The following is a 23,305-nucleotide window of genomic DNA, read 5'->3' on the forward strand; positions in this document are numbered from 1 at the left end:
CATGTTGAGATAAACCTGCTTTGACATTGTTAAGTGTTTTAGCTCACATCACCTCCAAAGATCACCAATGTCACAGAGAGAGAGAAAAAAAAAAGAGGGGAAACACGAAGGTCCACAGTCACGGACGAGCTCTCACTCAGGAAGAAAAACCTTTCACATTTCGCTGAGATCTAATTGAATTTCCCCTCCGCTCTTATCGGCTGCCGTGTTTGGGATAGCATCTCGCCACTTTCTGCAGGAGAGCCAGTGAACACAACACCGGACACTGCCTCGCTTTAACTTTTTTTTTTTTTTTGCAGGAGAGTGAACACAGCGAAACGTTTTTTTTTTTACCCTTCACTTGAAAGCGATTTCACAGATGATGGGGTGACTGAAGTATATATAAGTGTGTGTGTGTGTACTTGTGTGTGTTTCTGAGAGCGGTGACAGATAGCGGAGGACGTGCCAAAGAGTGAATAGTGTGGCTGACGGCAGGGCCGGGCCTCTCCTGCCGCGGCTCAGTCGTCACAATAAACATCCTCCTCTCTGTGGCACCGAGCGCTGGTGACAAATAAACCCTGTAGCGAGGGGAATAAATAACGTCACGCTGTACGTCTGTGCACATAATCTGCAAACTGTCTCCTCCAGAAAAATCGACCTCGCTAGTTGTTTGTTCCAACAGTTTAAAATGACCCGAGTTTACATTCATTTATTGGCAAGATGGGTAGTTGTGCGATCGTCTCGTAGGACAGTGAAATCAAAGATTTAGGAAGCTGAAGGCGTGGTGGGAATATGATATGGTTGATTTGATCACTTGTAGACGGGGATTTGCATCATGTCTTTTATCAGCTGTTTTTCGATGATGCATATTTTCGATGATTAATAGCAGGAAAATGCAAAGCTCACTGCAAAACACATTGCATTGCTTCTGGCTACCAAAAACTCATATTTCACCAGCTTTTGATGTGAATGTGATTTTGAAAATCATTCTGAGAAAGCGAGGTAGATACATTAAATATGAGAGCAGCTGGTTAACTTAGCTTCGAACAAAGGATGGAAAGATGAGATAATCCTGTAAAATATAGAAAAACCTGCAATATAATCATAGAGGATTGCAAATGAGGCCTTGAATTGCACAGACAGAAATGAGTATTGAAACAGGGGGGGGAACTAGCCTGATGGAATATCAAGCAAAAACCATGTGGTTCATGCAGAGTTTATTTGCAGGATCATTTCTGGCAACGTCAGAGCGACAACAGGTTTCTACACGTTGGTCTTGTAAGGATTAAATTCCCTGGATGTAGTGTGACATATTATTTCTTGAGCTCTCGAGGTGTAGGAAAAGCAGATTAACCTTCACTTGCCTGTGCCGTCAAAATGTATTATCGTACAGACATTAGAGTAGAGAGAAATCCTCTCAATTAGCTCTCTGCAATAATTCTAATTTCCTCAAAATGTCCTTTAACCATGTGTTGCACAGTTCAACCAGGACACACACACATGTCAACGTTTCACCTCTTAAAACAATAATACACCCGGAAGTTTGAGTTCGCGGCTCCGCTTACGTTCTCGGGAACAAATCTTTGTAAGCTTGATGCAGACTCTGCTAAAGCTCAAGAATCCCAGACAAAGCCTGAGATACACGACATTCGTGTTCATTTGGTGAAACAGGAGCACATACGGTATTTATCATGGGACGCTCGGTTAGTGGGAAGGAGGTAAATCGTTGAGAGCAGACAGTGGTGTAGCAGAAAAGGTTAAGGTTAAAAAAAAAAAAAAAGAGGATCAATTGTTGTTCTTGCAGAAAGTCTAGACACACAAAAGAAACACACACACTTGCTATCATACCCTGACTTTTTTGTGTTCGGCATTGATATAAAATAGATTGAGAAACTTTGCAGGAGTTTTATTCCAATTTGTGTAAAGATGATCATACCAAGATTTCTTTTTAATTGTCGTAATGGCTGCAGACAACAATAGTGAAATTGCATTGGCCATCAAGTATCATGCACTGAGGCTTATCGCTATATAGCCTTATATGTAGAGGCTGTTAATGAGTGTTATATGTGTAGTTTTTCAAAACATGTGTGCGTGTTGGTCTCATGGCCTCCTGCTTTATTGTTTGACAAGTCTTTAGCCCCCACTGTGTTTGGCTGCGTTAATTATCCGGCTACGCTTTGCTGAATCTGTGTATAAGTGTGTGGGTGTGTGTGTGTGTGTTTACAGGCACAGAAGCCCACTCTTCACTGTGATACACTGAAGTGCTTGCAATGTGTTTTATCAGATGCCACGTCTTGTCCCTTTATCTCCTCTTCAAGTATGGATCAAACAGATCATCCTGTATGTACAGGACAGCTCTCACCCTGACATATATATACACTTGCTTCATTGACAGAGAGGGTGTGTGTGTGTGTGTGTGTGTGTGAGAGAGGGTGAGTGATCATCAGCAGGCTTTTAAGGTTGTTGAAGGTGAATTGCGGTGTAGGAAAGTGGATTGATGTTTTCAATATCCTTTATATTGGCACTATTTTACAATACTGGAGTGAAATATAAATGCGTAAAAACCATATCACATTTCACCATGAATATATCAGTATATGAAGCCTCGTGACAGATTTGATTTCACTTTAGATACGAATGGTTTTACAAACATAGCAAACCCACTCAATGCGTTTGCTATCTCCATTAATATAGCAGGGACAACTACTAGTACTTGATGGTGAACATGATGGGACACGTTATTCCATTATAGAGCTACGGGCTATAAGGAAAATGTTGAACTTAGAAAGAAACCTGCCTTTATATAATGTTTGTAATAATAATGTTATAATGTTTCGGATATGTTAATAGGCAACTCTTTACCATATTAAATTCACTTGATATCGCAGTTTTGCTTTTTACAGCTTTTTGCGCCAAAGCCCATTTAGCCCAAAAAACAATTTAATGCAGGTTTTACCCGTTACTCTTTTTTGTCATCTTCCCTGTTGTTATTTTTGATATTTACAGCTGCGGAACAAGATGTATTCTAACATATCCAGTGACGTGATCTAGTGAGCCAGGAAATGCTAACATTTGTAGCCTTAAATTTAATAAAACCAAAAGGAAATATGATTAATAAAACTCTACTCACTCTTCAGATACTAGGGACTGTAGAAAAAAACTACTAAACCAATTTCATTGTAATTTTGTGAAGGGTTGAGACATGATCCAAGGAAGAACTTAAATATGTACATTCTGGGGTTCCAGACAAAGATACAGATCTAGGACTGAAATACTTTGAAAAATAAGAGACTGGATCAAATAGCAAACCAGAAGCATTAAGGAATCCAGGAATATAAAACAAACAGACTGACAAAACAGAGGGAGAAGCACAGAGACTGTTTATGTGGAGGCAGGATCATTAAAATGAGGTGAGACTCATTAGAGCTGGCGCAGACAATCCGGAAGGAGGGAGACCAGACAAAGACAGGAAGTAAAGTAAGAGACAGACACAGGAGAACGAAGCTAAGGAACTAAAAGTACAAAACCGAAGTCTAAACACAAGAAGAGAACTCAATATCAAAAAAGGTCCAACAAGTCAAAATCGAACATCTGTATATTTCCTACAACAGAAAGTCTTTCAAAAGTTCATGCCAGGGACAGAATCGTGACAGAAACACTTTAATTCAAATAATATTACTGTGAGCTGAAGCAGACAAATATGGCTGACACAAACAGCCCGTCAGAATAAACTCGCTGATTCCAAGTGAAGCGTCGTTACATTTGAAAGTGTAATATCTGTGCATGCTTCGCCCACATGACCTGAATCAGCTCCCAGGAGATTCCAGATCACCGTGGGTGCTGTGGGTGACTCGTCCTCTCCCAGTTAATGAGTGTATGAGTAACAAGGACGGCTTCGGTGGAAAGCACAGAAACTGACTGTGGGGCGTGAAACAACACACACACACACACAAAAAATAATTCAGGTTATATTAAATTAGAGTTAGAAAAATGAAACCCATAACTATCTTATACCGGGCTTCCTCTTGCTCCATCTCGTATACGACGATTAATGATTCCCTTAACTTGTCGTGAGTGATCCCAGACTTACAGACTCACAGCAGTGGCTTTCTCGACTCTTTTGTTTCACTTAAATGTTCCTGTTCTAATCCTCTTGAGCGTGCAGCCAACAGAGCCGTCAAAGTGGAGCTGACATCCTGCACTTTGATCATAACCGCGGCGCAGTGAATTACGACAAATCAAATATTACACTTTGCTGAATCATCCGACGCTGACACTAATATTATATTACCCCCTTTACCCTCCGCAGATTAACACGGTGGTGACGGGGACCACTGGGTTTTCTGTCTCTGCAGAATCGGTTTGACAAGAGGGACCTTATTATTGCACCTTCTGCAGTGTCAACTTTTATCATCACATTCGGCCTAAAACTTTCTTTTTGCAATTGGATTTTGTTTTTCTTATCTGGAAGGTAATCATTTCCAAACTGATGCTGGGGACCGAATACAGCCGTTGACTCTGCACCCTCAGTTTGGAGAAGAGCTTAAAAAGACAGTCATAGTAGAGATTCATAGTTTTAATTAGTGTTATTACTTGAAAGGTTAACATGCTCTAATATAAAAAAAATCACATTACTTCCTCACACTCTCCACTGCTGCAGCTCTTCTAGTCAGCCTCTGTCTGAAACTCTTGGTTTTAGCTCCTGTTGCTTTAAGAAGCCCCCTCTGATAAAGCCCAGTCTGCTCTGATTGGCCAGCTGGCCCACTGCGTTGTGATTGGTTGATCAGCTCCAACGTGTGAAGGAAATTTGTAGGGGGGGGGGGCGTGCCAGACTAGTCACATGACATCACAATGTCGTAAAAGTATTGGCTGGACGTCCGACGAGACATTTCCGGAGCTTCAGAAGCGATGTTTTCTTCTATGTGAGCGAGTCCTCTGCTGCGGACTTTGTGATTTTTAAAATAACTTTGTAGACCTTTTACATATAAGCCTATATTAAAAAATATGAGCCTTTCTTTAGATACGTGTCACACGTTGCTGAGAAGAGCCAAATTCAAAGAGCAGCTTGTTCATCGGGATGCTGCCTGAGGATATTTTTATGTAAGAAGTGATAAAGGAAGAGAGCCAAATAAGTAAGAAACAGTTTTTTTCCCCCTGTCGGGTCAGATAATAGGCAATTAGCTTGGTAAATCATCAGAGTATGGAGGGGGGGGGGGGGGCTCATTGTTTGTTCCAGTCACAACGAGGCGAAGCAGCTGCTGAATCCTTTATCCAGACATTGTTCTTGAACACAACCTTTCCTCTCTCCCTCTCTGTCAGGCGGCAATAAAAAAAAGCTGCCACGAGGTATAAAAATAGCTTTGTCATTCTTACGCATAACAAGATGTGAATGAGAAGCAGGGAAGTACGCGTCAAATGGATGAAGGTGAATGACAATCGGAGTTAGGCTTTTAGGAGCTGGACACACTGTACGTGGCAGTGTGAGGTTTTTCTCAGCAGGAAGAAAGTCAATCACCACGAAGTCTGCTTCCCAGATTGTCATTTCAGGGTTTCAAATAAAGTTAAATTAACGTCCTATTACTGCAGATATGACAGATGAGCTGTCATAGTATCCTCAGCATGCCGAGCAAATCAATGCCAAACTCCTCTTTTATTGCTTCAGTACTCGGTGCTGTCGACTGGTCACACGAGCTGGACCTGAATTCATGAATCTGACGACTTGGGATTTGACCAAAATCAAATGCGACCGGAGACTGGAGTTTGACAGCAATGAGTTGTGACTTCACTCGGTCTCAAGACTTTCGGACTTGATTTTGATGACTCGAAATCATCCCCAAGTTATATATAAAGTGTGCAGCCAAGCAACTCTTCCTTTTCATGCTGTCAATCACATTGGAAGGGAGCGGAGCGTTTGACGCCGCACCAGCAGACAGACAACAGAGAATACCTGGGATTATCAAACTGGAATGGGATGGAAGAATATCTTGCAAAAAGAAAATCATTCAGATTAAAAATTATAACTGTTATATTGTCACAGTTACATCATGCAATAGTACACCTTGTCATTTTCAGCTCTGCAATAGCAGCATGGCTCTTATAAGCTGGTTTAACAGTTGGGTCCAAATTGAAATATTCCATACTTCATGGTCCTCACGACTTCGGTGATCCCCTGACTTCAAGAATCGTAAAAACTACAAGATGGATTGGGGGGGGGGCGGCATAACAATTTGGACATAACAACCGATACTTGAGACTCCAAATAACGCAATCGGCAATCAATCAGTTCTTGATAGTGGGATGAAGTGAAGACACTTAGTTCATCTTTATATACGGTCTATGTTTGATACTCAACACTGCAACATTGATAGATGACGTCCTGTGACATTGAATTATGTCGTCGTTATCATTTCCAATCCTTAAAGTCCTTACCTATACATCTACGCAACCCTTTTCCCCTGATGCTCTCTCTCTTTTCTCTCTGTCTCTTACCGCCTCACTCTTTATTTTACCCACATCCCAGGGCAACGGCTTTTGAAGAGATTCAATTTGAAATCCCGTCTTGCATATTTCACGAGCCCAACCTTTTTTTCTTATGCCCCGTGCTCTGTTGTTGCGGTAAAGATGTTTCATTGACACACGGGCGGGGGGGGGGGGGGGGCTGCCTGTGGTTATACTGGTCTGTGTGTATAGACTTGAAATACTGTATGTGCAAGCAGTTTGTCCCTGAACCGTTTTTTGGGTGAATATCCTTGTTCCATCTTCAAATTCAACACCATAAATAAACAACAGGAGGCAAGAAGCGTTTTCTGCCGTGTCTTGTTTGTTTCTCCTCAACCTGTTCACCCTGTGGTACCGATCACTGGCCCGTCCATAAAAGAACATACTGCCTGCGTGAGATTTTAGCAAGAGCCCGATTCTCTGCTTAGCCCAGTCGACGTCGAACTCGAGTCCTCTTCAGTTCACTCCTGGTGCTCGGAATATATATATATATATATATAGAACAAGCTGCTACTCCGACTTTCTACTCCTCTCTTCGTCTTCCTCTTGTGCTATGTCATCGCACCCGGGTGACCGCAGTATTGACTGGTTTCTCCGTAAACCTACCTATCATTTTAAGATTGATCGCATGTGGCGAGCAGAAAGCAGAAAGAGGATGTTACCTACCACACATCACTGCGTGTCCACACGAGGGGAATTTCATAGTGTTGCCAATGTAAAACAGAACTTTTTTCGACAAAAGAAAGGATCAATAATTTCTAACCCGCACCCACAGACAGATCACTTTAATAAATGTTTCAAAATCCCCCTTCCACTTGCATGCTTTAAGTTACATGTAGAGTAGAAAGCCTTGAACGTTTCACCTCCAGGACTGAAAAAAACAAACAACAACACGTGACTCATCCAGTGCCCATCTCATGACTTAAACATGTCATGGCTATATTTGTTGATCATTCTACCCTAAAGCTTCTGCTGATGTGGCTGCTGCTCTGCGGCTCTCCGGAGACAATATGAACAAAGCAATGTGAAAATGGCTCCTCTGAGCCTTTTTGTGGATTTCTATGGTCTCTGCCTCGAAACAGGGCTCTTATGGGGGCGATGGTGCCGCGTGAGTGTGTGTAGCCGACTCACGTTTCCATTTGACCTTGACCGCGGGGACTCAGACGAGACAAATTGATTTTCATCTGTTGACGAATGAGGGCGGTTAAAGAGATATATTTTAGTATTTGATTTATATTTTTTGACGTAATTCCACAGCTCGATTATTTACAGTTTCCCATGCACTACATCATACAGACCTCTCAATGTGTGGTTTGGTTTTAAAAGTGGCCTAGAACTCCCATGTAGCTGTCATTATTATAAATTCAAATTAACTGGTCAGTGTGTGTTACTTGGAGAATAATTTATACTTCTGTGTTTGATATAAAAATGTAATCGCAGCATGGATTTAAAGATAGCAATGTTCTCGCGATGGTGGAACCACTTTGGTCTCGACTGGGCAGAAACGAGTGCAGGCACTCGCTTGTTCCCGAAGGATGACCTCCTATTGATTTTGGTGAACTTCTATAATGTCACCACAAGGTTGATTTGCACGGTTTTGTGCATGAAATGTCTGACAACAATTATTTAATGGATTACCGTGAAAGTTGGTACACACGTTATGCCCCCCCCCTTAGGATTTACAGAGCACTCACAAGTACACGTTGCTTTAACGATTGACTATGACCGACCATGAACCCGGTGCTGGCACGATCGTCTTACAGACAACAACCAATCAGTTTCCAACTCAGGACACACAACTGCTTAAACAAAAAAAAAGAAGGTACATGAGCAATATTCACGTTTCGGCTTCATAGAAAAGTAAGTGAATGAGTAAGTAAGTAAGATAGATAGATAAGAAGATAGATAGATAAGAAGATAGATATATATATAGATAGATAGATAGATAGATAGATAGATACCAAACTTAACATGCACCTGCTAAACATTGGAATTGTAAACTATTAATTCAACTCACACTCCGGGACTCTCACAGCAGTCGTGACCCGCTCAATGTCATATTGTATTTCGAGTTTCTTCCTGAGCTCTGCCGTAAATGCATGTTTACAGGGAGGTTAAAAAGGGTGAAGTGGTAGATTAGAGACAGAGGGGGAGCAAGGAGGAGGCCATTATTGTACACACTCTTTTCTGATCGCTAACAATGAAGAAAAATGACTCAACTTGACCCGGTGATTAGGTAGAGCCGGCCCTTTCTTTATGCTAATTTTCCCGAGGCTGACATTGTGCATTTGAATAGCTGTAGCATTCAGGAGTGAGAACTTTCGGAAATGAACTGTAAAGAAAATTGCCGCCTGGAACAAAAAGCATTGTCGGGGCAGCAGAGTTTTATTGTATATGAAATTCAGCAGAGAGAGATTGAAGTGAATTACCTCAAATGCAGAGTCTCCTTTACCTATGACTTTGTATTCAAGAGGGATCGGGAGAAACAACGCAGCCTTATATCCCGGGTTACGGAAAAGAAAATCACACAGGGGTATTCAAAACTTCTGTCTGCAATCTGACATCTTTTTTCTCTCCGAATCCTCCTCTGTGTGCGAGTCGAGTTTCCCCTCCTCTATAGACACTGATGAATTTCAAATACACTCGGGTGATGCATTGAGAAAAAACCCTAGCCCATACATCCCCATCCCCATGCATCGGGAAGAACGAAATCTGCTCATTTATGCAGAAGCTTGTGCTCTGCCGTCTGCCCTTGTGTTCTGCCTGATGAACTGAATCATTCTCAATGAGGGCTACGAGGAGCAGATATAGGGGGGGGGGAAGCGGGGGGGGGTAAGAGGGATTTAGCGCAAGTGACAAGACGACTGATTCCTGCTTGGTTTGAAAGAGGAATGGTTTCGCATTCAAAGCTTCTCGGTCACAGATATTCCAGTAAAACACAAGATCCGTGTCCAGCATTGGAATAACAGGCCAACAAGATATAATAGCAGTGATCAGCGTCTCCGGGGATCTATGACTTCTGCTGATGCAGTTATCCTCACACAACGGCGTCGTCAGCACTTCCGTGGCTGCGGTCCACCAGAGGATAGACCCCTTGAACCCCACCGGTCACTCGGTGGGGTTCATCACCGCGGCTGCACACCTCCTCGCTGATGATGCAGCAGAAGCTCAAGGTTAATTAAAGTCGAAGCGGGCCCGCGGTGGCCGAGTTCACACTGAGAGCTCTAATCAGTGAATCGCCTATATAAAGATAGTGGTCTTCACGTTTGATGCTCAGTGGCTGTAGTCAGCCATGGGACTGGATCTTATCTGTATTTTACCCTCACTTCTCCTGCAGCTCCTGCTTTTCGTCCACTTTCACAGCTGAGAAAAACATATTGATATTTCTCTATTCAGCAGTTCGTGGCTCCTAACTTGACTCCAAATTCATCTCTACTTTTTATTTCTTTTTTATGAGCCAGTCAAAATTGTTTCTAACCATATCAAAAGAAATGTTTGTGCTAGTTTTGCTCCTTTTTTTAAACTTCTAGATCCAAATGTCCAAAATGTCTGAATAGTAAACGTATATATCCCAGACTTCAAAGGATCACTTAAAAACCCCTGTGAGTGACAGTAGAGATGCTACGTGCATGTTGTCTTCAGTCTTTGATGCTTCGTGTGAGAAGCACTGAGTTGATGTCTTAGTCAGACGTTGCTGCCGCTGTCCAGCTGCACCTGTCTGCAGGAGTAATGGATGAGAGTGATGAGGACGCAGCATCTTCAAGATGCTTCTCCTTCGTGTTGTTTTGCTGGGACTCAGAAATGGAGCACACGGCTGCTTCTGAGCCACTCAGGAGGCTTTTTAGAGAGGAACTGAGATGGTCACGAGGCCTGCAGCCGGTCTTTTCTCGCCGAGGCTTAATTCCTGCAGGTCACTTTTACAGTTTCAGAAAGAAAAGCTGCAACCAGCATCACCACAGGCCAAACAAACAGTGAATACAAAGAAAGCAGATCAAAAACTGCATATCAGCACGTGTAACATCCCTGTAATTCTGCTAAATAACACATATGATTCGATCAGATTCAAAGGATGCATGGATGGAAATTCTGTATTGCAACAAGCAGAATAAATCCTATTCTCTCATGCATCTTAATTCAATTTAATTTCACTATATTTCCCCTGTCTTTATATGTGTAGGGTTTCCTTTGCAGCCGAAAGGAAATAATGCTAAATTTCAGTTTACTCATGTGGCAATTTGTATTGTGAGTTGTCCAGCACATCAACAATATAAATAAAACCCTCACACACGCTAACGGACATGGACTCATGTCATACTTTACTAGGAGCCTGTTAGTAATCATGCCAGTAAGAGCAGGAGACGTAAACAGACACCGTAATTATATTCTGGAAGGATGGAATCCATGGAAGCTGCTGCGCTCATCCATCCTCAGAACTGACATATGTAAAAAAAAAAAAAAAAAAAAACGTGAGGAGGGAGGGAGGCGGCGTCCAAGGCTCGTCTCCTCCTCTTCAATCACGTTGTCACCTGGAACCACTCAATCTCCTTAGAGCCGGTGGAGGACAGGGTGGCAGGAAGGGTGAGTGTGTGTGTGTGTGTGTCAAAATGGATGAAAGAAATGGTGGCGTTGGAGGAAAGGGAAGCTCATACGTGGAGCTAATGCACATGTATCGCTGTACACACATATACATACATGTGTGCATTACGTTATCAGTGACTGCATTCACCTTATATGGTGATTTATTTACGTGTCCTTGCAAATAAACCCCTTTGAACAGTTTATCCACAGTGTGCAGAACTTTTTTTATTTTAGGTCCTCCTTTATCAGAGTTTGACTTAAATCCAGCCTCTTGCTTGTCAGATTATCTCTCACTATAAGTGCTCCAGGAAAAACCGCAAACAGGCGCGATGCGCTACATTCAGATTTTGCAACATGGAGTGGAAACACACCGCGAACAGAGACGCCTCGCTGCGGAACGACTCCCCTTCCCTAATCGAAGTCTTCTGTTTTTCCACGCAGGTCTATTTTTCGCACAAGGAAAAGCAGCTCACCTGCAAACTGAGTGTCGAGGCAGCAGACTTTATTTCTCCATTCATTATTCATTGCTCGTGCGAGCTCTATTTTGGATGGAGCAGACCCAGCTATACCCCCGCTAAAGATACTTTCTCCTCAAATGTGCTGCCATGTGCGATGAATATGAGAAGTCAGCCTCCTGCGCAGGATGTAGACGGGATTTTTGCAGCACACAAATCTGTTTGAATCAGATTTAAAGCTGTGAACACACACACACACACACACACACTGGGCTAGAACAGGATGTAAGCAGATGTATAGATTGACACACTCTTTTATATAAGACAGCACTTTTTTAGCTGCATACACACATAATTTGGCGGGTATGTATAGAGGTTACACCCCCCCCTCCCCCTCCCTCTGTGTTGACTTTTTCACTTGTCTCTGCAACTTTGGCAAACACGCAGATTTATGCTGTTTAGACTAAAAGTTTGTCCTCGATGTGAAGCCTCCTCCTCCTCCTCAGGGGAGAATCAAGCTGATTTTCCACCGCAGCACTCCGCACATGGCTGAGTGGATGTCCTGATTTTGTGCTCGCTGACTCCAGTCTTATCACCCTAACCAATAGCTTCATCTGGGTAATAACATGCCGAGTCTGTAAAACCTGCTGTAAATTCAAAGGATCTTTCAGGAAGTGGAGACTTGTTGCCCCTTATAACATCTGCAAAACACGACTGGGGGACGGGATGTACAGAAACAGGAGGTGCACTTGGCTTAGGCCTTATATGTGACCATTGAGACCAGGGGTGGATCCAGGGGTGGGGCCAGAGAGGGCACTGGCCCCAGCTGGAATCTGATTGGCCCTTGAAGTGCCCATGTCCTGTCAAAACTATTTAAAAAATAATAATAAACTCGTCACTTACTCACAATAAGTATGTTAATAATTTTTTTAATTTTTGAAGGGTGCAATATAAAAAATATATTCAATGATGTGTGTCTTATAGTTCAAAGCTCCAGAGCAAACTAAATGTTACTGAATCAGGAGTTGTGCATGGATGCTGGACATACATGTTTAAATTGTGGCCCCTTCATGGCCCCTGGTTTAGAAAAATCATAGATCCGCCACTGATTGTGACTAATTTGGAACTTGATTCATTTGTACATTTTTCTTAAACTCATTCTTTTTAAACCTTTTGCTTTCATTTAAATATGAGGATATTCCAGAAGGTCTATTAGAAAAGAAATCTTGAGAAACAAACCCCGCTTACTGGATCACCGCTGCACTAGAGTGGATATAGGACCTTGGGCTCATGGGTTTGGTCCGAAAACTTTGAAATAATCTTCTTGTTTGGGTCGGAATGGTCACGTTGTCTGGGCTATTAGCTTCATTTTTACGCTGCACGTGCCTGTAATCTGGGAAAACATCCGGCTCGGGTCGGGTTTGGACTCAGAAAACTGAACGCCTCTTGGGTTTAGGTCGTGTTCGGCTAATTAACACTCAAGCTCGGTCGGATTTGGACAGTATCACAATATACAGTGGTGGTGAACGTTGTATTGTTGGTTTCAGTAGGTTGAAGTAACGTTCCCCCCTCAGCATTGAGAAGATGTGGCAGCAGGGGGGTTTCACAAAGTACATCCTTACAGCTCCTCAAACACGGATGCAGACGCTTAATGTTTTTTTTTACAGCCATCAGCTGACATGTTAGAAAGGACAATATTGCAAATGATTTACAATACGCTGTCAAACTAGAGAAGACGATGCAGTAAACAAGTCAATAGATCAAGATGCTCCCAAACAAACAGCTGACATTTGTTGTCTCTAAAGATTTTGGTTGTTTCACACTAAACGCTCTTGCGTGATAGATAAACAGTGAAGGGCTAACAAATGCACTTCATTTATATATAGTGCATGAAGCATTGCATGAAATATGCACAGATGAGTTTGCTCTAATTTGTCACTGCCTCATTTTTTAATGGGAGACGGGAATAAGACACTGGAAGAGATAGAGACAGGTGGGATTCAAGCATCTTTTCGCACTGAAAAAACACAAGAAAAGAAAGTGAAGAGCAAGGCAGAAGAAGAATAACAAGTCTCTAGCTGGTCTTTAGGATCGGATCAAGCTAACACACTGCAACACCACCTTCCCTCCGTGTGTCAGGTTGCACCTTGTATTGTTGTTACACCACAAAAAGCTGCCACCTCCCACACTAACACTCATACAGCCACCATTCACCGAAACACAAGAGCACATATGGTCTGAAAGACTTGTTGTATTAGTGCATGACCGTCCCCCATGTCTGTGTGTCTGTGTGTGTGTGTGTGTGTCACAATGGGCTCTCAACCTTCTTGTTTTTTCACATTTTCTCTCCTGAAGATTTTGCTGAAATAAATAATCGCTTTTGATCCTTTATTTTTTTTGTCCTCGCTCTTGCACACTGTGGTTTTGCTGTCCGCTGTTCTGTGTGCTGTGCATTTCCCTCGTTTCCATTGTCTGTCAGTGTGCAGACAGACGAGAGAGGCAGACAGGGCAGAGCAGGTAGACAGGTGAACTGGCCCTGCACGCAGAGTGAGACATTACACAGGGTCCACTTCTGACCACTAACCCAGAGCAGCGTGGAGAAGAGGTCAGAGCTCACCACGGATGCAGCAGCAACCTCACTCTGCATTTTCTCCTCCTTTCTGCAGCGATGACCTTCCTCCAGGATCGTCTATGGGGGAGGAAGGGAAGGGAGGAGAGGGGGAGCTGCAGAGTGAGGCCCATTCACAGCCAGAACCAGCACCAGAACCAGAACCACAACCACAACCAGAACCAGAACCACAGCAACAGCAGCAAGAGACTCTGCCACAGACTCCACCGCCACAGCCACAGCCGCAGTCAGAGCCAGAGCCAGAGCCACAGCCACAACCAGATCCAGAACCAGAGCCAGAACCAGAATCAGAACCAGAACCAGAGCCACAGCCCCAACCTGAAATCAAACCTCAGCCTCAACCCGAACCAGTACTGCAGCCCGAACCGGAGCCTGAGCCTCAGCCTCAAGTTGAGACTCCAAGCGAGGAAGCCGTGCAGGACGCACCTGAATCCCCTTCGCCGTGCGGAGAGGTGCAGCCAGCAGGGGAGCAAGAGGACCAAAAGTCGGAAGACTTTGCCGAAGCGAAGAGAAAGCAAGAGGCAGAGGCAGAGGCAGAGCGGCGTGAGGGCGAGGCAGCGCGGCGTGAGGGCGAGGCAGCTCAGGAGCAAGAGGAGGAGGTGGAGGAAGGGGGAGGCGCTAAAGGAGGTGGGGCAGCCAGGAGGGCCAGCCTGCACCACACGGCCTCGCCCATGAGGGTGCAGCGCAATGGCGCCGGCTCGCACACGGCCACCTCGGACTATGAGCTCTCGCTTGACCTCAAAAATAAGCAGGTAGGGTTGTGTTGGGGGAGGGGCGGAGTGTACAGTAACTTGGCTTGTGTGTTTTGTACGTCTTGTGGTCCGACATGTTCGTTCAGATTTGTGTCGGAGGAGGAGGAGGAGGTTTGGTTTGGAGGAAAAATTGCTGATGATTTTTTTTTGTAGTATTGATCCTTATTGGCTCTTTTTGACGACCCAAAATGTGTAATTCCTTTTCATCATCATCATTAACCAGCATTATCATAACTGCCATGTCATCATTTCATCAACATCTTCACCTGGTTTCGTCTTTCATTAAAGTTGGATTGTGAATGTGCGTGTGCGGCAACTTAATTTAAATTGGTATTTTAAAGCTGTGCTGTAACTTTTCTGAGATTAGACAAACTCTTGTTCATCAGGATTCTGCTTTAGCGATGATGCATATTTACACATACACACACAAGATCATATGAAGGCACTGTACAAACAAACTGCTTTTGTATCTGCATGTCTTTTGTTTGCTGCTGGACGTTGAAACTCTTCCGTAAACGCATGTGACTGTTTACTTTGTCTGAAACTGATGTGTCCCATGACCTGTGACTGTATGTGTACACGTGTCTCCCATGTTCTCACGTCTGTGTTCTTCATCAGGGGCTCGGAAATCATCTGCATTGCATTGTGGTCTCCATACCGAGAACCATTAACCATTCGCCATCCATTTTCATTGTCATCCATTTAACTGACATCCTCCAGTCCGTGGATCGACGACCAGGTAAGGCAGCAGAGCTCGGGTCCAACGTGCCGGGCTCCTAATGTGGCCCCCGGGTCAGTTTCCTGGGACTGGAACTAAGACTTTTACGATGGTTAAATGTCATGTAATAGATTAGATCACTGGTTTAAAAGGGGCAGTGCAGTGAATTTACACTTTCATTACACTTATCTCATCACAAGGGGGGTGCATTAGTGGATGGGAAATGGACAGAGTACAAGTACACGTTTTTCCCCCCAAAATTGTCACTTGAGGTAGTTCTTTTCACACTGATGTTTGTTCAAGTGTTAATTTTTCGAGTACTTTTGGTTTTAATTAGTTATTTGATTCCACAAAATTAGGTCAAACGTCATAATTGACAGCGTAGACTCACTTGTGATTGGTCGAGAGCGTGCATCAACAGGACCCTGCTACCACTGCTCTGTCCTCTGATTCCTTCTGCACAGACTCTGGCTTCAAATGTGCGAGATGGCGATGTTCGTATCTGGAATAGTTTGGCTTCATTTCTGAATAGTGGGAATAAGTGGAGACGCGTCGACCATCTTTATATACAGTCCATGATCTGCCTCTGGTGCTTCGATTTCGAGTTCCACACTTTTATGAAACAGCAGCAATAAGACTTTAGATTAATTTCCCCAAGGTCCAATGCCAAACCTTTGCAGATTCCAGCTCCTCAACTTTATTGATTTGTCTGTTTTGAAAGCCTGCAAATTAAATATGTAGATTATAGTTTTTTGGACAAACAAATTGAGTTCTGAAAGTTTCCACTCTTTTGTAACAGTTAATAAATGCAATTTTAAATATAATATATGTGTCTATATTGCTTTAAATCCAGTAAATGAGAAGAAAACAGAAAAGTGCAGAAGTTTTATCGTTGATATTAACTAGGATCCATCTTCCGAGCGTCTAACCTTCCAGGGTTATGTATGAGTGAGGTGTCACATCCAGTTTTGCTCAGGTTGGACTTCACTTCCTCACTCATCACTTCTCCAAGGTTCTTTTAACCTCAGCTCCCTCTCACCTCCAGTTACACTCTTTTAATCTCAAGTCTGAAAGCCCCCCCCCCTCCCTCACTCGTTCACTATCTCCCTGTCAACGATGCCGGAGATACACAATCAGCTAGATTGATCTTCCGTCCTAACAGCTGGGGATGCAGGGTCTTGATGGATCTACAGATCAATGTCAGGGTAATTGGATCCGCGGGGCGATACCTTGATTGCTGGGCGAGGACCTCATGACGAAGAGCTTCGGCTTGAACTCGCTTCAACTTGGCTTAAAATTTAGATAATTGTTAAGTTTTAAATAAGGTTTTAAAGCAGAAAGATGGTAAATCTTTAGCATTCACGTTATTCGCTCTCGTGCTGCAGGGAAAGTGTTTTACATAACATTAATATGTATTTCTGCATTTCTAGAGTTCAGCTGAATGCATTAACGCTGTTACAGCAAATATGTTTAGGTTGTTCGCCTTCCTGTAGAAGGAGTCGCCTTCTCGTTTGAATTGTGAACTGTGTGACATGGTCATGACACAGTCTTTGAGGAATAAAACAATAATATAATAATAATAAATCAAATTAAAACACTTCTGCTCCATCTCCATATTGTTGGATGTAAAAGTGCTGCATTATATAAAGCAGGGACTAGTTGCCAGTTTATAATTTCAAATAATTAAACATGAAATCAGAAGAAACACACTATTGAATAAAACGTCTGAAACATTAATTTCTTTGATCCCTGGTCAGCTCAAGCTTTGTTGCTCAAGTTCCAAAACTTTATTGCCCAAGGTAATAATGGAAATGTAATTTTCACTGGTGTATGGCACACAAATAAATACATCATAACAAGGCCCAAGACTTCACCCAGAATAAAATTTCAGAAAAATAGAAAACATTGCATAAAAACAAGGAGTAAAAACTGACCTGTGGCAATAAACAACAAAATATTCAATACGAAACATAGAGTGCTGTGGACCTGCTCAGCTCAGTGAGTCCTCAAGTTTCTACTTAAATGAATCAGTGTTTCACAGACTTATTTTCTATCTGCAATTTGATTTAAACTCTCACAACCCAAGCAGCACATCAGTGTGTGTTTTCCCTGTTTATGTAACACCCACAAATTTGCTCTTCATCAGTCGCTTCGTCAGTTGCGCCTTAATTGCCACTAATCTCTGCTTGAATAGTTTAGATGCCCGTGAATCAAAGGGCATCTATCTCCTCAGCAGTGAAAAGTTAAATCTGGCAGCTTGAATTTACCCATAATTACACTGAAATGTGCGAGTGACATGCGAGAGAAACCAAACGGGGAACGGATCAGGGTCAGATCTGTGTTTCTCTTACACATTAAGAGGCTCAATGTGTTTTAGTCGCTCGTTTTTAAAACTGCTGATGCAAAAAAAGGGCACAAATGAGCAGATTTCATGACATTGTTCTGTGGGTTGCTCCTGAAAACAGTAAAAATCGTTATTTATTTGTTTGTTTGAATGACATCACTCATTATAATTCTATTTTCTTTCATAAAAACAACTTCCTTCTGCGTCAGAATCCGTCTTCAGCTAACCACTGACCCTTTACGGTCACCGACTTTGCTCACGGATGCATCGGCTGAACGGATCTGTTGTCCTCCTCATTTTGTAATACAGTCAGCATTAGTCGTGTCCCAGTTTTGCTGTTATATAATCATCTCATTAATCATGCAGATGTTTCTGTGCAGTGAGAAAGTGTGCATGAGCATGAACGCTGATAATTGCAGCTTTGCATCTTGCCCCCGTGTTTCTGCAGCATGAGAGATTTGCTGTTTTTTACGGTGCTGCACATTTAAAAAAAAGGTGGAAACCCCATGAATCAGATCTAATCACTGCAAATAGCACAAATTAATCTGAATATGGCTGTTTTTACCAGAGCTAAGCTAACTGGCTATAATAGCTGTTTTTTTACTGACTGTGCTGAGGGTATCGATCTTCTCATGGAACTGAGGCGTTTGTATATTTGTGTTGAACAATTCCCTTAAATTGTAGTTCCACACGTTGCTGTTTGACTTAGTTACGAAGTCGTCAAATCTACTTGTAGCTCGTACATAGAGAAATACTTAAATATTCAAAATCTGAATTTTATTAGAGGAGGTGAAATTAAGAGCTTCGCCTCTAGTATTATAGAATTATTACCTCAAATTTCCGTATAATAACTCCCTTTGACTTCAGGGGCTTTAGAGACTGGTGCATTTGTTTCCCAGCTCCCTTCCCTCATTCAAAAGGGGAACACGGTGAGGTCAGTGTGGTGCTAATCTGCCTGTCAAACTCGATTTAGAGACCCTGGTGGAACAGAGCTGTGCCATCACGGTGTCTCTGTCAAACCACTGTGTCTCTGGAATAATCTTGCTCCATCAGCGCTTAGTGAAGTAATCAACGTTAGAAGTGACAGTTGGCTAATGGGGGGGCTGCCACTCTAGGCATGGACTTGCATCCCCACCGAGTTCAATTTTCCTCCTCCGCCCCACAACCCCGAACTACTTGTTTTTCTTCAGTGCTCTGCTGATTCAAGTTTTTGGTATTTGTTTGTCCTTCCCTTTTTATACAGTTGTCAAGTGTGCATAGAGGAGCATTTAGCTGCTGAAGAGCCAGGTTCTTTGGGTAGAGACCAAAAACGTAGACACAATACTGGACTTACATTTGCCTGGTGGCTGGAAATACAATTAAATGAATAGTAATGTTGCTCTATATCAACTTAAGACACCATAAAATCTAACTTTTGTGTTATTATTTTGTTTCCACTGACACCAAATGGCCCCCAAAACTTTTTTTAAAGGTTTAAGACGTGTACAGTGGAAAGAACCATGTTGTGTTGCATTAATAGTTAAAATGCATAATGTAAAAACGTGAAAATGGACAGTAATGATAAATAATGACAACATTAGAAGCTGTCATTGTTACCATTAGGATGTTTAACTACAGCACATCTCTTGCTCCACCACAGTCCTTGCTGGCCTGGCTTCAAATCCTGTTTACTTCCCTTACTTTCTTTTTATGCTTCTTTCCTCCGTCCGTCACGTCCCAGCTCGTAACGGTGGCCGCAATTCCACCTGAACTGCAAAGTGTATCAGATACACACTCCGATAAAGAAAGCAACGTGACCCAAATGCTTTATTCATCATCCCCGACCCGCCTTACACAAAAGCCAAAACAAGCTCACCCGCCACATTTAATCAAACGCAGCCTCGCTGACGACCCTTTCCCGCGTCCAAGGGCACCTCTGCAGCGAAACTCTTTGCCGAATTTGTTTTGATGAAGAGGGACACCTTTCCGAGAAATGAGGACAATCACATTACCTTTTGTGCCCGTCTTTAAAAGACTAGAAAGCTACAAACAAAGTCGATTTTGGTGCAGCAGTCGGGCTAACCTTGTCCACAGAACAATCCAGTTTAAAAAGTAATGAATACTCAGACAGAGTTCGACCAGTCTGCTGTGAAGTGGCCACCAGCAGATACAGTAGATCCTCAAACCAGGCTTCTATTCAGGGAAACTACCTTAATATTCTCAGTATGTCTCACTTTGCTCACAGAGGCTCTGCAGTGAAATGTAAATGGAGCAGATAAGATGGATATTCAGTGTCGTTCCACTTTTCCAAAAGAGCTTTGTGTGTGATTTCATTCCTCTAATGACAATCAGAGGGACGGCATCTTGTTGAAGTCATAGCTTATCACAAATGGCATTACGGCCTATCAGCGGCTCTCTGCAGAAGTCCATCTGAGGTGGCTGGGTGACTTTGTCCGAGACTAAACCGAAAGAAGATTAGCAGTTTGAAAGTCACATTTTGATCCTCCGTGGGCGCAGGAACCATTCGCTCAATTGCTTTTGAACACACAGGAAGGGTATTTTACTTGGACCAAATTAATCCTCGTGTACAGTTCACCCTGACACAAGAAGCCAGCTCAAATCCTTAAGTGAACACAGAGGGAGAGGAGCAGCAAGGATTTTCTATTTCCTCGAATTTGGCATGCTATTTTTAATTTGCATTCCCGAGCAGCATATTTAGAACATGTGCCTCTTTTCATGTCGGTGAAATGACAGAACGGGATACCTCTATTCTTTCGGAGCTCAAACCTCCTCCACACTCGTGCCCTTGATAGAGTTAGAACAGAAACCGAATTATATTCATTGATTTAGCCCGAATGAAAAGGATTTCAAAGTGACTCAAGGAGATAAGCGCTTTCTGGGCACTTCCAAAGATACCAACGCCCTGATTGTTCTGGGAAACTCAATGAGGTTTCATCTCGTGTTTGAGCTGCAGCCAGATGAGGACGGCTATATTACACCTCTATCTATTTCCCACAGCATTCAAGCAATTTTTCACAGGCAAGATTAATGGCTTGTTCAGTTTCAGACGATTTCAAGATGTGTGGAGGAGCTCTCCGGGGAATTCGCAGAGATTATGAGTTCTGTTTGCTGAGGAAATGAAAAGTTTGTCCAAATGCCATGAGTCAGCCTTTACTACTGTGCTCCCTCTTTTAAACTGTGGCATTGACCAGACTGTATATAGTTCCATTACAAACATCACAAGACAAGCTTGTAAAATACAATTACAGAACCATCTGAGAATATTGTTATTTGAGTTCGTAGACTTTAATATCTGAACTGTGCATCTGAAAAATGCCTCCATCTCCTGTAAACTGCATTTATTTTCTCCTTTCCACAACAATTATCCCATTTCATATTAATCCCATTCATTCCACCTACGCTGCTATTCCACTCATACATGATGTTCATTTTTCAGGATAATATACATGGAATGCATGAGCCCCTTTAACACATATAACCCAGAGGTTATAAATGTCGGTTTTGATACATTTTCAGTTAATTGCCCAGCCCTTACTCTTAACTCTAGTTTATGCAGGTTCTTATCGGAGTCACAAGCAAAGAGATCTGTGATCATGGGAATGTTTTTATAATCCATATTTGTGTATCTTGTGTTTGTTCTGAAATCTCTTATCAATACACAGCCAGAGTTGTCAGATATGATTGAGTCCAAATAGTAAATATTTTTAACAGTAATCGCAAAATGCCTTTAAAGATTATAGGCTGTCATCTCTTTTTTTGTAAATTCCATCAATTTCATTAATTTCCTTCATGTGCTTCTGTCCTGTATTTTCTAGATCGAAATGTTAGAGCACAAATACGGTGGACACCTCATCTCCCGCCGTGCCGCCTGCAAGATCCAGACTGCCTTCCGTCAGTACCAGCTCAGCAAGAACTTCGAGAAGATCCGCAACTCACTGCTGGAAAGTCGCCTTCCTCGACGTATCTCCCTGCGCAAGGTCCGCGTGCAAAACACGGAGGGTTTCTCTGCTGAACGGGCCCTGGCAGAAGGCTGTAACTTGGCAGGCATCCCATTGGTGCGCTCACCATCTCTGCCTGCCACGGTTGGTGGCACCCTGACTGACCTGGAAGACTCCTTCACTGAACAAGTCCAGTCGCTGGCAAAGTCCATAGATGATGCACTCAGCAACTGGAGCCTGAAGACCATGTGTTCACTGCAGGAAGGCGGCACCTATCAATTCACTGCCGACTCTTTCAGTAGAGCCGCAGCAGCTGCTGCTGCAGGGGTGGGAGGTGGGGGAGAAGGAGGTGTTGTGGGAGAGCCAGAGATTCATCAAGTCCCTGTGGACCCAAGTGACCTGTCAAGAAGTGCAAGCAAGCTGATGATGGCATTCCGAGATGTGACGGTGAAAATCGACAGCCAGAACTTCAGCGTTTCATCTTCAGTGATGGAATCGTCCACTTCTGTCACACTCGGCAGCTGCGTCCAGCAAGAAGGAAACTTCACCACTGTCACAACCGCTTCCACAACAACAAACTCCACACCAAGCTCTGGTCCCCTTCAAGAACCCCCTCCTCCTCCTGCAGAGGTCCCAGCTGAGCCTATAGATCCCCCACCGCCCCCCCAAGAACCCCCACCACCCCCAGAATCAGAGACAGAAGTAGGCGAGCAGGATATTGAATTCCCTGCTCCTCCTCCAAGTGAGGAAGAGCTAGGGGAGGATGAGCCACTTCCCCTTACCCCTCTTGAAAAGATGGCCGCCACGCAAAGCCGGGAGAATATTGTGGTGGTGGCCCCACCACCCACAGAATCCCCTCGAGCCCCTCCACCACAGAGCTCTCCTGTGTCGGAGCCTCTGGGGGTCAATAGATGTGGCTCCGAGATGGCAGATAACAGCTCGGAGCAGATGAGCAGCAGCAGCACGTCCACAGAGGCACGCTCCACATCAGAAGCCTCATCCAAGGAGGCCCTGCAGGCTATGATCCTCAGCCTGCCACGCTACCACTGTGAGAACCCTGCCAGCTGTAAATCACCCACGTTGTCCACTGACGTCATGCGAAAACGCCTCTACCGCATCGGCCTCAACCTCTTCAACGTGTGAGTGGCCACTGCAACTTCCTTCTTATGCATTTATACAATTCTGATTGAAACCATTCAGTTTTTTTGTCATCAGTTCTGAAACACGGTTAACTGTTTGGCTATGAAATTGAACAAATCCGTATCTCTTCATACAGACACAGATGAAGAAATACAGTTTTGCTGAACATTCAAGTTGAAAGAGCGTGTATATATTAGAATGAACAGAATACGGTTTGTCCAGTGTGATGTATGACACTGTCAGTACCTCGTGCTATATCCTCTAGGTGTACCTA

At 43.3% G+C, this 23,305-nt stretch overlaps 1 protein-coding gene across 5 annotated transcripts in view; it reads left to right on the forward strand.

Moving 5' to 3' along the window:
- The window catches only part of iqsec3a (IQ motif and Sec7 domain ArfGEF 3a), an 87,497-nt gene that overhangs the window by 31,176 nt on the left and 33,016 nt on the right, over positions 1–23,305 (forward strand). For 4 of the 5 annotated variants that reach the window (XM_034577600.1, XM_034577601.1, XM_034577603.1 and 1 more), the window contains exons 3-4: positions 14,177–14,891; positions 21,769–23,030. In XM_034577600.1, coding sequence (XP_034433491.1) covers positions 14,177–14,891; positions 21,769–23,030 — 1,977 coding nt within the window. Of the gene's footprint in view, positions 1–14,176; positions 14,892–15,499; positions 15,631–21,768; positions 23,031–23,305 lie in introns of those variants that run through there. The other variant, XM_034577605.1, reaches the window with a different exon arrangement.

The sequence above is a fragment of the Hippoglossus hippoglossus genome, chromosome 23 (assembly GCF_009819705.1).
Source record: "Hippoglossus hippoglossus isolate fHipHip1 chromosome 23, fHipHip1.pri, whole genome shotgun sequence".
Taxonomy (NCBI): Eukaryota; Metazoa; Chordata; class Actinopteri; order Pleuronectiformes; family Pleuronectidae; genus Hippoglossus; species Hippoglossus hippoglossus.